The following is a 14,823-nucleotide window of genomic DNA, read 5'->3' as shown; positions in this document are numbered from 1 at the left end:
GGAAGTGCGGGCTCCGAGGCGCGGCCTAAGCTCGCCTTCCCGGACCTAGCCGGGCCTCACCTGCTTGAGTCGGGAAACGAGCACAGTCTTGACTCCGGTGATGTCCAGGTTCCGCCGTTTCAGCTCGGACTTGAGATCGATGACCCGCAGATCGGTGATCTTTTTACCTTCCGCCTGACCTGAGGCGGCCGAGGCTGCCACAGCACCGGTAGCGGCAGCCATCTTAGAAGAACAGCGCGCTGCCTAGGCAGCGAGTGATCTGCAGGGCGGCGGCAGCAGCTCCAACTTCAACTCAGGCCTCGCCGGCCGCCGGCGCCGCACAGCGCTGCGCACAATGAGCCACTAGCCCCACCCCCTGTCCGCCACCCCGGCGCAACCTGCAGCCTAAACCAGCACCCGGATGAGGGGCGCGCGTGCGCACTGGCGGGAGGCGGGGGATGGCGCCCAGCGCGCGCTGCGGAGCCGGACGCTGCCACCTGGGCGGTGCGACCACCCCCCCACCCCCTCGCCTTGCGTGGACTGGGAGGTCAGGCGCGTTCAACGGCACCAACGTCCGCCGTGCCGCGGTTCCCCACCGCTTCGTTAGCCATTTTCTGGAAGCGTCTCGAGTCTTGAGCAACAGCAGTGCGCTGGGCACTCTCGGCATAGATAGTGCGCGCGTCACTCAACGCAAACCAAGGGGCGTGTGCGCGCCCTAAACCTCTTCCAGGGAAATACTTTATCGGTTCTGCTGAATAATCGAAAAAATGTGGCCACTGTGCACGAACTAACTAGGTTCCCCGAGTTCCGTTGGAAGGCCGGAAAGAAACGCTGGGGCGGTTAATATAAAGAGTATAAAGGGTTATAAGAATATAATAGGGCTGGCCTGTGTGACAAGTCCCACTAGCTGTCTCGGGAAAACATGCCTTTGCTCAAGAGAATTAGTCTATTCTAGGGCTGCCCATCTCACTGGAAAAGCAGGACAACTTCCCTTCTGCACTGGCCTCAGTTTGCCATCCTCTCCGGGGGTCCTGATGGCTCAACACAAAACTGATTACTAAATAAGGAATTTAGTTTGTAAGTGCTTGTTACCGTTCTCATACACTGTTCACTGTTTTGTCCCCCTCAAAATTTAGGATTCCAAGAACAATGACAATCGTCTTCGGCGGGACTAGCCTGTACAAGTGAGTAACTTTAGGCACTATTATTAATCATCAAAGCATAAGCATTTATGGAATAAAACTATTCTATAAATTCCATGACTAGATTATGACACACAACACTGGCATTTCCTAGTTTTAAAGTTGATGAGGTCTGTGTCACTTTAGGTTGCTTTTCTCATTAACTAATTAGAGCAAAAAGAGAAAAACTGGATATTATAAAATAATACCTGCCAGTTAGGTAGTTTTTTTTATGGTTTATAATGCACTTTGACATGCAATAATCCCTTAATCTTTCTGCATTCGCTGAGGTAAATCTCTGCAAGCCTTAGAGAGATTAAATGGCTTGTCCATGTTCACATAGCTGGTATGTGGCCGAACTGGTGCTCTTAGTTGCCCCTCACCAGCTCCTTAGTTGTGGCATGTGAACTCTTAGTTGCAGCATGCATGTGGGATCTAGTTCCCTGGCCGGGGATGGAACCCAGGCCCCCTGCATTGGGAGCAGAGTCTTCCAAACCCACCTCTGTCTCTATTACAAGTTGATTCATAGTCATAGAATATTAGAACTCAAAGGATCTTTAGAAATCTTCTGGCTCATTCCTCTCTCTCTCTCTCTCTCTCTCTCTCTCTCTCTCTCTCTCTCTCTCTCTCTCTCCCTCTCTCCCTCCCTCTCTTTCTCTCTCTCTTTAATAGATGAAGATTTTAAGATTTTTACCTAGGGACCCCACAATTAATTACTGACCAAATTGGCACTAAACCTCAGTTCTCATGCCAGTGTCTTTTCCACCCTGCTCCCACCTTCTGTGGACACTTGTAAAGAGGGGTTATATTAACCCAAAGCTAATGTTATATGTAAAATGAATGAGTTTTTGTCTTTAAAAAATATCTTATAATGGAGTTATCTTACAATGGAGACCTGTACCTTCTGATCTGATGCACCGGAGGATACATCACCTGCCAAATTGCCAGGAATGTTTAACCTAAACTTCATCATGAGAAAACAATCAGACAAGTCTGATTGTAGGACATTGCACAAAATAACTGCTCTGGGGACTTCCCTGGTGGTGCAGTGGTTAAGACTCTGTGCTCCCAATGAAGGGGGCCCGGGTTCCATCCCTGGCCAGGGAACTAGATCCCACATGCATGCCGCAACTAAGAGTTCACATGCCACAACTAAGGAGCTGGTGAGAGGCAACTAAGACCTGGTGCCACCAAATAAATAAATAAAAGTAATATCTAAAACAACAACAACAACAAAAAAAAACCTGCTCTGGACTCTTAAACAAAGCAGTGCAGATGTCTGTTGGTATCAGTGCAGGATTGGTTCCAGCAACCCCTCAGATACCAAAATCTGCAGATGCTCAAGTCCCTTATATAAAAGTGTAGCATTTGCATATTACCTATGTACATCCTCCTGCATATTTGAAATCATCTCTAGATTACTTATAATACCAAATACAATGTAAATGCTGTGTAAATAATTGTAAACACGATGCAAGCACTATGTAAACAGTCACCAGTACGTGGCAAATTCAAGTTTTGCTTTCTGGAAATTTCTGGAATTGGGAATATTTTTGATCCACAGTTGGTTGAATCCATGGATGGTTGAATGCATGGCTATGGAGGTTCCAACTATATCATGAAAGTAAAAGTAGTAGAGCAGTTCTACAATACAGATACATGATAACTAAACTGTATGTGTGAATGTTGTTTGGAACCTGGATCAAAGAATGAAAAAGCGGCTTAAATGGACAATTGGGAAATTTGAGGCAATTGGGAAATGTGGCTTTGTATTGGATTGTGTTATGGTACCAATGTTAAATATCTGGAGTGTTATATCATGGTTATGTAGAATGTCCTAGTTCTTAGGAGATATTTGCTGAGGTTCTTGAAGTGAAGTGTCATTCTGTCTGCAATTTACTTTCAAATGGGAAAGAAAGGCAGAGAGCCCAGCATGAGAAAGAGAAAGAGATGTGGCAATAAGTTAAAATAAAATAAGTGTGGCAAGATGTTAATAATTGGGGAGACAAATGTGACAAAATTAGGCAAAATTAATAATTAGGAAATCTAGATGAAAGACATAAGGTTGTTCACTGTATACAGTTTAAATTTTTTATAGGTTTGAAGCTATTCAAATTAAGTTGGGGGAAAATCCACACATAAATCTAATTTTTTGTAATAGAGAAAAAATAAAATGGACACACTATATTTTTCACTTTTAATGTGTAGGATATTTAATTTTATCGTTTAACCTATGGTTCTTGTTTTTTTGAATTATCTAAATAATCCACCTTTAAATGAATCTTTTTTAGTACACTATTTTTTTCCTGTTTTCATCTTTTAGTGAAATATATTTAGGTGAAGAAACATGATGCACTTATTTCTACATCAAGAACACTGCTAGAAAATTGACAACTTTAAAAAAAAATTTTATTGGAGTATAGTTGATTTACAATGTTGTGTTAGTTTCAGGTGTACAGCAAAGTGAATCGTTATACATATACATGTATCCACTGATAACTTATATTTTATGTATAAAGCCTCTTGCCATTTACTGAGTACTTCTGCACTCATTATTTTATTGTTTTTTCAAATGTTAACATCAACTTTATTCATGTTCATCCAAAACAAGAAAGGTTCAAAATGACTTTCAAAATAGGAAAGTATGCAACCAATCTGTGCTACAACCACATGATGAGATACTATTTAATAATAACAAAAAATAACTTTCAAGCCACCTAAGACACAGAGTAAAGAAACCACTCTGAATAAGGTTTCATATTATATGATCTGATTTATATTGCATTCTGAAAAGGGCAAAATTACACAGATGTTAAAAAGATCAGGGTTGACAGGGTTCCATGGGGGTCCAGGGTGCTGAATAGGTGGTGAATATATGATAACTTTTTTTTTAACATCTTTATTGGTATTGAAGTATAATTGCTTTACAATGTTGTCTTAGTTTCTGCTGTATGACGAAGTGAATCAGCTACACGTATACATGTATCCCCATATACCCTCCCTCTTGCGTCTCCCTCCCACCCTCCCTATCCCACCCCTGTAGGTGGTCACAAAGCGCTGAGCTGATCTCCCTGTGCTATGCAGCTGCTTCCCCCTAGCTAGCTGTTTTACATTTGGTAGTGTATATATGTCAATGCTGCTCTCTCACTTCGTCCCAGCTTACCCTTCCCCCTCCCCACATCCTCAAGTCCATTCTCTGCGTCTGCATCTTTATTCCTGTCCTCACCCTAGGTTCATCAGAACCTTTTTTTTTTTTTTACATTCCATATATCCATATATATGTGTAAGCATACGGTATTTATTTTTTTCTTTCTGACTAACTTCACTCTGTATGACAGACTCTAGGTCCATCCACCTCACTACAAATAATTCAATTTCTTTTCATGGCTGAGTAATATTCCATTGTATATATGTGCCACATCTTCTTTATCCATTCATCTGTTGATGGACACTTAGGTTGCTTCCATGTCCTGGCTATTGTAAATAGAGCTGCAATGAACATTGTGGTACACGACTCCTTTCGAATTATGGTTTTCTCAGTGTATATGCCCAGAGGTGGGATTGCTGAGTCATATGGTAGTTCTATCTTTAGTTTTTTAAGGAACCACCATACTGTTCTCCATAGTGGCTGTATCAATTTACATTCCCACCAACAGTGCAAGAGGGTTCCCTTTTCTCCACACCCTCTCCAGCATTTATTGTTTGTAGATTTTTTGATGATGGCTATTCTGACTGGTGTGAGATGATACCTCATTGTAGTTTTGATTTGCATTTCTCTAATGATTAGTGATGTTGAGCATCCTTTCATGTGTTTGTTGGCAATCTGTATATCTTCTTTGGAGAAATGTCTATTTAGGTCTTCTGCCCATATTTGGATTGGGTTGTTTGTTTTTTTGATATTGAGCTGCATGAGCTGGCCTTTGTCAGTTGCTTCATTTGCAAATATTTTCTCCCATTCTGAGGGCTGTCTTTTCGTCTTCTTTATGGTTTCCTTGCTGTGCAAAAGCTTTTAAGTTTCATTAGGTCCCATTTGTTTATTTTTGTTTTTATTTCCATTTCTCTAGGAGGTGGGCCAAAAAGGATCTTGCTGTGATTTATGGCATAGAGTGTTCTGCCTATTTTTCCTCTAAGTATTTTATAGTGTCTGGCCTTACATTTAGGTCTTTAATCCATTTTGAGTTTATTTTTGTGTATAGTGTTAGGGTGTGTTCTAACTTCATTCCTTTACATGTAGCTGTCCAGTTTTCCCAGTACCACGTATTGGAGAGGCTGTCTTTTCTCCATTGTATATTCTTGCCTCATTTATCAAAGATAAGGTGACCATATGTGCATGGGTTTATCTCTGGGCTTTCTATCCTGTTCCATTGATCTATATTTCTGTTTTTGTGCCAGTACCATACTGTCTTGATTACTGTAGGTTTGTAATATAGTCTGAAGTCTGGGGGCCTGATTCCTCCAGCTCCTTTTTTCATTCTCAAGATTGATTTGGCTGTTCAGGGTCTTTTGTGTTTCCATTTAAATCATGAAATTTTTTGTTCTAGCTCTGTGAAAAATGCCATTGGTAGTTTGTTAGAGACTGCATTGAATCTGTAGATTGCTTTGGGTAGTATAGTCATTTTCACAATGTTGATTCTTCCAATCCAAGAACACGGTATATCTCTCCATCTGTTTGTATCGTCTTTAATTTCTTTCATCAGTGTCTTATAGTTTTCTGCATACAGGTCTTTTTTTGCCTTAGGTATGTTTATTCCTAGGTATTTTATTCTTTTTGTTGCAATGGTAAATGGGAGTGTTTCCTTAATTTCTCTTTCAGATTTTTCATCATTAGTATATAGGAATACAAGAGATTTTTGTGCATTTATTCTGTATCCTGCTACTTTACCAAATTCATCAGTTACCTCTAGTAGTTCTCTGGTAGCACGTTTAGTATTTTCTATGTATAGTATCATGTCATCTGCAAACAGTGACAGCTTTACTTCTTCTTTTCCGATTTGGATTCCTTTTATTTCTTTTTCTTCTCTGATGGCTGTGGCTAAAACTTCCAAAACTATGTTGAATAACAGTGGTGAGAGTGGGCAACCTTGTCTTGTTCCTGACCTTAGAGAAAATGGCTTGAATTTTTCACCACTGAGAACAATGTTGGCCGTGAGTTTGTCATATATGGCCTTTATTATGTTGAAGTAAGTTCCCTCTAGGCTTACTTTCTGGAAAGTTTTTATCATAAATGGGTGTTGAATTTTGTTGAAATATTTTTCTGCATCTATTGAGATGATCATATGGTTTTTATCCTTGAATTTGTTAATATGGTGTATCACATTGATTGATTTACGTATATTGAAGAATCCTTGCATTCCTGGGATAAACCCACTTGATCATGGTTCATGATTCTTAATGTGCTGTTGGATTCTGTTTGCTAGTATTTATTGAGGATTCTTGCATCTATGTTCATCAGTGATATTTTGCATCCATTCAGCCAGTCTATGTCTTTGGGTTGGAGCATTTAATCCATTTACATTTAAGGTAATTATCAATATGTATGTTCCTATTAACATTTTCTTAATTGTTTTGGGTTTGTTTTTGTAGGCCTTTTCCTTCTCTTGTGTTTCTTGCCTAGAAAAGTTCCTTTAGCGTTCGTTGTAAATCTGGTGTGGTGGTGCTGAATTCTCTTAGCTTTTGCTTGTCTGTAAAGGTTTTAATTTCTCCGTCGAATCTGAATGAGATCCTTGTTGGGTAGAGTAATGTTGGTTGTCGGTTTTTCCCTTTCATCACTTTAACTATGTCCTGCCACTCTCTTCTGGCTTGCAGAGTTTCTGCTGAAAGATCAGCTATTAACCTTATGGGGATTCTCTTGTATGTTATTTGTTGCTTTTCCCTTGCTGCTTTTAATATTTTTTCTTTGTATTTAATTTTTGATAGTTTGATTAGCGTGTGTCTTGGTGTGTTTCTCCTTGGATTTATCCTGTTTGGGGCTTGCTGCGCTTCCTGGACTTGACTGACTATTTCCTTTCCCATGTTAGGGAAGTTTTCAACTACAATCTCTTCAAATATTTTCTCAGACCCTTTCTTTTTCTGTTCTTCTTCTGGAACCCCTGTAATTCGAATGTTGGTGCGTTTAATGTTGTCCCAGAGGTCTCGGAGACTGTCCTCAGTTCTTTTCATTCTTTTGTCTTTATTCTGCTCTGCAGTAGTTATTTCCACTCTTTTATCTTCCAGGTCACTTATCCGTTCTTCTGCCTCAGTTATTCTGTTATTGTTTCCTTCTAGAGAATTTTTAATTTCATTTATTGTGTTGTTCATCACTGTTTGTTGCTCTTTAGTTCTTCTAAGTCCTTGTTAAACATTTCTTGTATTTTCTCCATTATATTTCCAAGATTTTGGATCATCTCTACTATCATTACTCTGAATTCTTTTTCAGGTAGACTGCCTATTTCCTCTCCATTTGTTTGGTCTGGTGGGTTTTTACCTTGCTCCTTCATCTGCTGCATATTTCTGTGTCTTCTCATTTTGTTTAACTTACTGTGTTTGGGGTCTCCTTTTCACAGGCTGCAGGTTCATAGTTCCCATTGTTTTTGGTGTCTGCCCCCAATGGGTGAGGTTGGTTCAGTGTCTTGTGTAGGCTTCCTGGTGGAGGGGACTGGTGCCTGTGTTCTGGTGGATGGGACTGGATCTTGTCTTTCTGGTGGGCAGGGCCACCTCCAGTAGTGTGTTTTGGGGTGGCTGTGAACTCAGAATGATTTTAGGCAGTCTCTCTGCTAATGGGTAGGGTTGTGTTCCTGTCTTGCTAGTTATTTGCCATGGGACGTCCAGCACTGGAGCTTGCTGGCCGTTGGGTGGAGCTGGGTCTTAGCGTGAGACAGCGTGAGATGGCGTGAGACGGCGATCTCTGGGAGAGCTCTCGCTGATTGATATTATGTGGGCCTGGGAGGTCTCTGTTGGTCCAATGTCCTAAACTCAGCTCTCCCAGTTGAGAGGCTCAGGCCTGACACCAAGCCGGGGCACCAAGACCTTGGGGTTCTGGTTCCAACATGACTTGGAAAGCGGGTCCCCAGCTCATTTTCCTGGAAGGTCCCAATATTGAGTATTTAGTGTATTCACATGCTGCTCAAAGGATCTCCATTTTCTCTGAGTTTGTGCTGGGATTTCTCCCCAGAAACATCCTTGAATCTCCCTGCTCAGCACTCAGCTGGCTGAGGAAGCTTCTTACTCACAACGGTTGGTCCCAAGCCTCTGCAGTCACTCCCTTAGACACGGAACTCATTATGTTAATTTGTTTTTTATAAAAGCTCATCATTAAACAAATATCTATTGAATATTTACTACCTGCCAGGCATGCCAAGCTCTAGGAAGAAAATGATTACCTCATCTATATTGTTCATCATTTTGTGGGCTCCTAACACAGTGTAGAAACTCAATAAATACTGATTGCTTGAAGGAAAACAGACTGGCCTGCACTTGTGAGGCAAACTGAGACACAATGAATCTTAAAAGCACATGTAAAATTGCAAATGTAGCTAGGGGAATGAAGGAGAAATACACAGTGCTCTGAGAACCAATAATAGAAACATTTAACCCTTATAGGGATAGATAGAATGATCCTTATTTTAGGAAAGAGAAACCTGAGGTTCAAAAATGTCAATAAGTAGTCCAAGATCATAGAGTTAGTAAATGGAAGATCTAGGATTCCAAACCTACTGCATTTTTTTAAATGTAACATCTTGTTTTCCATCAAAGTTTATTTGCATTCCCCAAAAGAACTTTCTTCCTTTGTCCTAAAGCTAGGTCCCAATTTATACCATTCACTCCATTTTTCTGGAGACACCTTAGTCTCTTCTTACCATCTTCATGCACAACATCTTTGTTCTTTACTCTTACTTTCAGGTAGATTTTGAAATCTTTTATATCTTGAAATACCCTTGCTTGACCTCCATATTTACTGTTGGCAATAGTTCCATTGTTGTATCCTTCTCCTAATGGAAAAGTTTATAGCTTCTGGTAATGACAGAGGAAGTAAACTAGACACGTGCTCCCTCTGAAGATAACAGAATGCTTGACCAAATACATAGTTCAAATCTTCTATGTACTTACTGATTTTCTTTCTGCTTGTTATATTATTTACCAAGAGAGGTGGGTTAAAAATTTCCCACCAAGAATGTGGATTTGTTGATTTTCTTTGTAGAACTGTCAAATGTTAATTTATATATTTTAAGGCTTTGTTATTGGGTGCATACAAAAGTACAGTTGTTATATCTTCGTCATTATTAAATGAGCCTTTCATCTTTAGTGGGTTTTTCTCCCTTTAATACTATACCAGCTTTCTCTTGGTGAGTGTTTACAAAGTTTTGCCTTCAGCCTTTTTTGTGTGTTCCTTAAATGTGCTTTTCTAACTAGCATGTGATTGGTTTTGGTTTTGGTTTTGGTTTTGTTTTAATCGAGGCTGACAATCATCTCTTTTACCTGAAATATTTAAAGCATTAACATTTAATGTAATTACTCTGAGATTTGGATGTTTGTCAGGGTTCTCCAGAGAAATAGAACCAATAGGATATATATAGATAGAGACAGAGATAGACATAGACATAGAAATAGACAGAGACATATATAGACTTGGCTCATATTGTTATGGAGGCTGAGAAGTCCCAAGATCTGCTATCTACAATCTGGACATGCATCTTCATGTCTGTTTTCAAAAAACGTATCCTACTTGGGCTTTGTTGGACTTCTTAAATCTATAGATCAAGAAGATTTCCTGATTTTACACCCAGGAAAACCATTGGCATAATTCCAATCCAAGTCCAAACACCTGAGAACCACTGGAGCCAGTGGTGTAAATCCAGGTCCACATGCAGGAGAAGACTGATGTCCCTGCTCAAACAGGCAGGCTTGATATGAGGGTTAGCCCTTAGATTTGTCTCTCCTCAAAGATAATATTAGGAGAATATTATTATGACCTTGGATTAGGAAAAAAATTATTTATAATGACACAAAAAGCACTAACTGCAAAGGAAAAGATTGATATATTTGACTACATTAAAATTAAGAATTTTGCTCATCAGAAGATACAATTGGGACTTCCCTGGTGACACAGTGGTTAAGAATCTACCTGCCAATTCAGGAGACACGGGTTCGAGCCCTGGTCCGGGAAGATCCCACATGCCACAGGGCAAATAAGCCCATGTGCCACAACTACTGAGCCTATGCTCCACAGCCCGGGAACCACAGCTACTAAGCCTGCGTGTGACAACTACTGAAGCCCACGTGCTTAGAGCCTGTGCTCTGAAACAAGAAAAGTCACTGCGATGAGAAGCCCGCACACTGCAACAACCCCACTCGCCACACTAGAGAAAGCCCACATGCAGCAACGAAGACCCAACACAACCATAAATAAATAAATATATTTATTTATTTATTTAAAAAAAACAAGATACAGTTAAGAGAGTTACAAAAATAATAGAGTTCCCATATACACTTCATCCAGTTTCTCTAGATGGTTACATCTTATGTAACTATACCACAATATCAGAATCAGGAAATTGATATTGGTACAATGCATGTGTATAATTCTATGCCATTTTGTCATACACAGGTTCATGTAACCACCACTACAATCAAGATACAGAACTATTCTATTACCACAAACATCTCCCTAGAGCTGCTACTTTAGTAGCACACCCACTCCTCTCCCCCACCCCCATCAAACCTAATCCCTGGCAACCACTTATCTATTCTTCATTTCTATAATTTATTTGAAGAATGTTACAGAAATAGAATCATTGAAATGGTCTTTTTTTTTTTTTTTGAAATGGTCTTTTTTTTCTACACAGCATAAGTCCCTTGAGATCTAAGATGTTGCATATACCAATAGTTTGTTCCTTTATTCTTTTATATTGTTTAGATTTATTTTATTTAGTATTCCATTGTATGGAGGTACCACAGTTTGTTTACTCACTCACTTATTGAAAAAAAACCTTTTGGCCTTTAACTATCACAAATAAGCTGCTTTCTATGCTTATGTAAAGATTTGTGTGTAGATTCCAGTCATTTTCCTGGGACAGATGCCCAGGAGTGTGAATGCTGTGTCAAAAATGAAAAGTTAATATCCCTAATTTAAAAAGAGCATCGAAAACTAGAGGAGGAAAAGGTATGTGGTAAGTATGTTTCATTTTTTAATAAACTGTCACACTTTTCCGGTGTGGCTGTACCATTTTATATTCCCACTAGCAATTTATGAGACAACCAGCTCTTCCGCATTCTTGCCAGTATTTGGTATTGTCACTTAAAAAGTGTTAGTTGTTTTAATAGGTATGTAGTAATGTCTCATCAGAATTGGGGGTTTTTAATAACCAATGTGAATCCATTTCTAACACCAGGATGAATTCCAAATGGATTAGATATTTATTTTTTATATAAATATATTTATTTATTTATTTATTTTATTTTTGGATGCGTTGTGTCTTCGTTGCTGTGAATGGGCTTTCTCTAATTGTGGCAAGTGGGGACTACTCTTCATTGCAGTGTGCGGGCTTCTCATTGCAGTGGTTTCTCTTGTTGCGGAGCACTGGCTCTAGGTGCACGGGCTCGGTAGTTGTGGCACGCGGGGTCTAGAGCACAGGCTCAGTAGTTGTGGCGCATGGGCTTAGTTGCTCTGAGGCATGTGGGATCTTCCCGGATCAGGGATCGAACCCATGACCCCTGCACTGGCAGGCAGGTTCTTAACCACTGCGCCACCAGGGAAGTCCCTGGATTAGATATTTAAATATGAGATGAAATCACACTAGTCCTGGAAGCGAGTGTTGGTGAATTCCCAGTTGCTGGCAACCACTGACCTAATTTCTGTCACATTGGTTTGCCTTTTCCAACTTTTCATATGAATGGAATCATATACTATGAAACCTTTTAGTTTTGGCTTATTTTACATAGCTTAATGCTGTTGAGCTCCATCTATGTTCTTGCATGTATTATTACTTCCTTCTGTTTAATGGCTGAGCAGGATTCCATTATGTGGTTGTACTATAATTTGTTTATCCATGCACCAATTGATGGGAATTTGAGTTGTTTTGAATATTATGAATAAAGCTGCTGCTATAAACATTCACACACAGGTATTTGTATAGACATATGTTCTCATTTTCCTTGAGTAGGTACCTAGAAATAGGTAATATGGTGTTTATATATTTAACTTCCGGAGAAACCACCAAACTGTTTTCCAGATATGCCATTTTCCATCCCCACCAGCAATATCTGAGGGTTTCAGTTGCTCTAAATTCTTATAAGCACTTAATATGCTCAGTCTTTTTAAATTTTAACCATTCTAGTAGATATGTAGTGTCATTTTATTGTCATTTTAATTTGCATTTCTCTAACGCCTAATAATTTTGCATACATTTTCATGTGCTTATTTGCCATCTGTATATATGGTGAAGTGTCTGTTCAAATCTTTTGCTCATTTTAAAAATTGGGTTCATTGTCTTATTTTTTATTATGGTTTAAAGTTTTTTTTAATAGTATGCATATAAGTCCTCTTTTATTTTTTTTAAATTATTTATTTATTTTTGGCTGTTTCGGGTCTTTGGGATCTTCAGCACACGGGATCTTCGTTGTGGCATGTGAGATCTTTTGTTGTGGCACGCAGGCTCTTCATCGCAGCTCACGGGCTTCTCTCTAGTTGCAACGCTTGGGCTCTGTAGTTTGAGGCATGAGGACTCTCTAGATGCAGCACGTGGGCTTAGTTGTGTCCCGCATCATGTGGGATCTTAGTTCCCAGATGAGGGATCGAACCAGAGTCCTGCATTGCAAGGTGGATTCTTTACCACTGGACTACCAGGGAAGTCCCATATAAGTCTTCTTTTATTTATTTATTCATTCATTCATTCATTCATTTAAGCTGCGTTGGGTCTTCGTTGCTGTGCATGGGCTTTCTCTAGTTGTGGCGAGCAAGGGCTACTGTTGGTTGCGGTGCCCAGGCTTCTCATTTCAGTGGCTTCTCTTGTTGCGGAGCACGGGCTCAGTAGTTGTGGCTCATGGGCTTAGTTGCTCCGTGACATGTGAAATCTTCCCAGACCAGGGGTTGAACCCATGTCCCCTGCATTGGCAGGCGGATTCTTAACCACTGCGCCAGCAGGTAAGTCCCTAAGTCCTCTTTTAGATATATGACTTTCAGATATTTTCTCTTGTTCTCTAGCTTCTACCATAGTTTTATTAGGAGTATTTTCAAAGAACAGGACTTTTAAACTTTTAGGAAGTCCAGTCTGTCATTATTTTCATGATTAATGCTTTTACATCTTATCTAAAAAATAGTTGCCTAACCAAAGGACACAAAGATTTTACCTGATGTTTTCTTCTGGAAGTACTATAGTTTTAACTCTTAAGCTTCTGATCCATTGTGAGTTAATTTTTGTATATGGTGTGAGATAACAAAGTTCATTTTATTACATTAATTGCCCCATTGAATTACCTTGGCAACATTATGGAAAATCAACTGAACATATATGTTTTGAACTATTACTGAACTCTCTTTGTGTTCCATTGAGCTGTGTATCTATCCTTACAGGATTGCCACATTGTCTTGATTATTGTTACCTTATAATAATAAGGTCCTTTACATTCAAACTGATCTAGGTTTAACACAGTTCCAACTAAAATCCCATACATTTTTGGTAGAAATTGGAAAACTGATTCTCAAAGTTATATGGAAATGTAAAGGACCTTGAAGAGCAAAACAGTTTTCAAAAAGGGAACAAATTTGGGGACTCACACTATCTAATTAAGACTTATAATAATTTCTTAAAGAGCTATGGGAGGATCTCACTGTGGTATAGGTCTCCTCAGCTCCTTTCTCTTTATGAAACTCACCATGATAATCATTACAGGCATGTTACTAAGAATGCTGTTTACTGTCACACAGTGTCCCTTTAATAATATTTCTTTCAGGTCTCAATGTAAGGAAAATTTCTTCTTCTGAGGCATATTACCTTATTGATACTTGTGAATCTTGTAACTGACTGCATTTTCCTATTGCCTTTGGCTGAAAGGAATCTAAAGCTAGGTTTGTGGCTCTTATCTAGAATTTGTCCAGGATTCTCCACTATGTATTTCTGCATAATTACCTCTGGCTAAATTTTCCTATCCTCATTTATTTTTCATTGTTTATCTAAAGTCTCATTCTATTTCGGTTTCTACCCTGATATTACTTGTGTTCATGTTAAGCTCTTGAAAATACTATTAGAGAATAGGATTGGGAATGTTTAAACACGTAAGTAAATATAATAAAATATGGTTCATTTAAAGTAGCACTTATAGCAAGGCATTAGTGAGTATTTCACATTTTAAAAGTCATAGTTTCAAAATTTTAGATTGCATTTCTAAGTTCATTATCTCATTGTTAAGACAGGTTTTGTTGCATAAACCAAAGGTGAAGCAGTGGAAAATATGCTTCCTCCAACAACAAAAATATTTTTAATGTGAAACATTTTGTCTCTGTGTACTGCTTCACACTTCATATTGGCCATGGACAAGTAATTTAAACTGTCTTAGCTATAATTATCTCATTTAAAATGTGAATAAAGCTGACTTCACTTAATGATTAGTTCAAGGCAATAGTACCTCTTAGATGAAAAAACCAGAATCGATTATTGCTACTAACTAAATTGATGTGGGATATTCGAAA

General features: G+C 39.1%; 1 protein-coding gene across 11 annotated transcripts in view; it reads right to left on the bottom strand.

Moving 5' to 3' along the window:
- Positions 1–421, bottom strand: part of SLTM (SAFB like transcription modulator) — a 44,617-nt gene extending 44,196 nt beyond the window's left edge. For 4 of the 11 annotated variants that reach the window (XM_024761270.1, XM_024761284.1, XM_024761322.1 and 1 more), the window contains exon 1: positions 61–301. In XM_024761270.1, the coding sequence (XP_024617038.1) occupies positions 61–222 (162 nt within the window). In that variant the 5' untranslated portion in view covers positions 223–301. Of the gene's footprint in view, positions 1–60 lie in introns of all 11 variants that reach the window. The other 7 variants (XM_024761328.1, XM_024761344.1, XM_024761315.1 and 4 more) reach the window with 3 other exon arrangements.
- Positions 422–14,823: the final 14,402 nt, after the last annotated feature.

The sequence above is a fragment of the Neophocaena asiaeorientalis genome, unplaced genomic scaffold (assembly GCF_003031525.2).
Source record: "Neophocaena asiaeorientalis asiaeorientalis breed wild unplaced genomic scaffold, Neophocaena_asiaeorientalis_V1.1 scaffold2, whole genome shotgun sequence".
NCBI classification, from domain to species: domain Eukaryota; kingdom Metazoa; phylum Chordata; class Mammalia; order Artiodactyla; family Phocoenidae; genus Neophocaena; species Neophocaena asiaeorientalis.
This window is presented reverse-complemented; position numbering and strand designations above follow the sequence as displayed.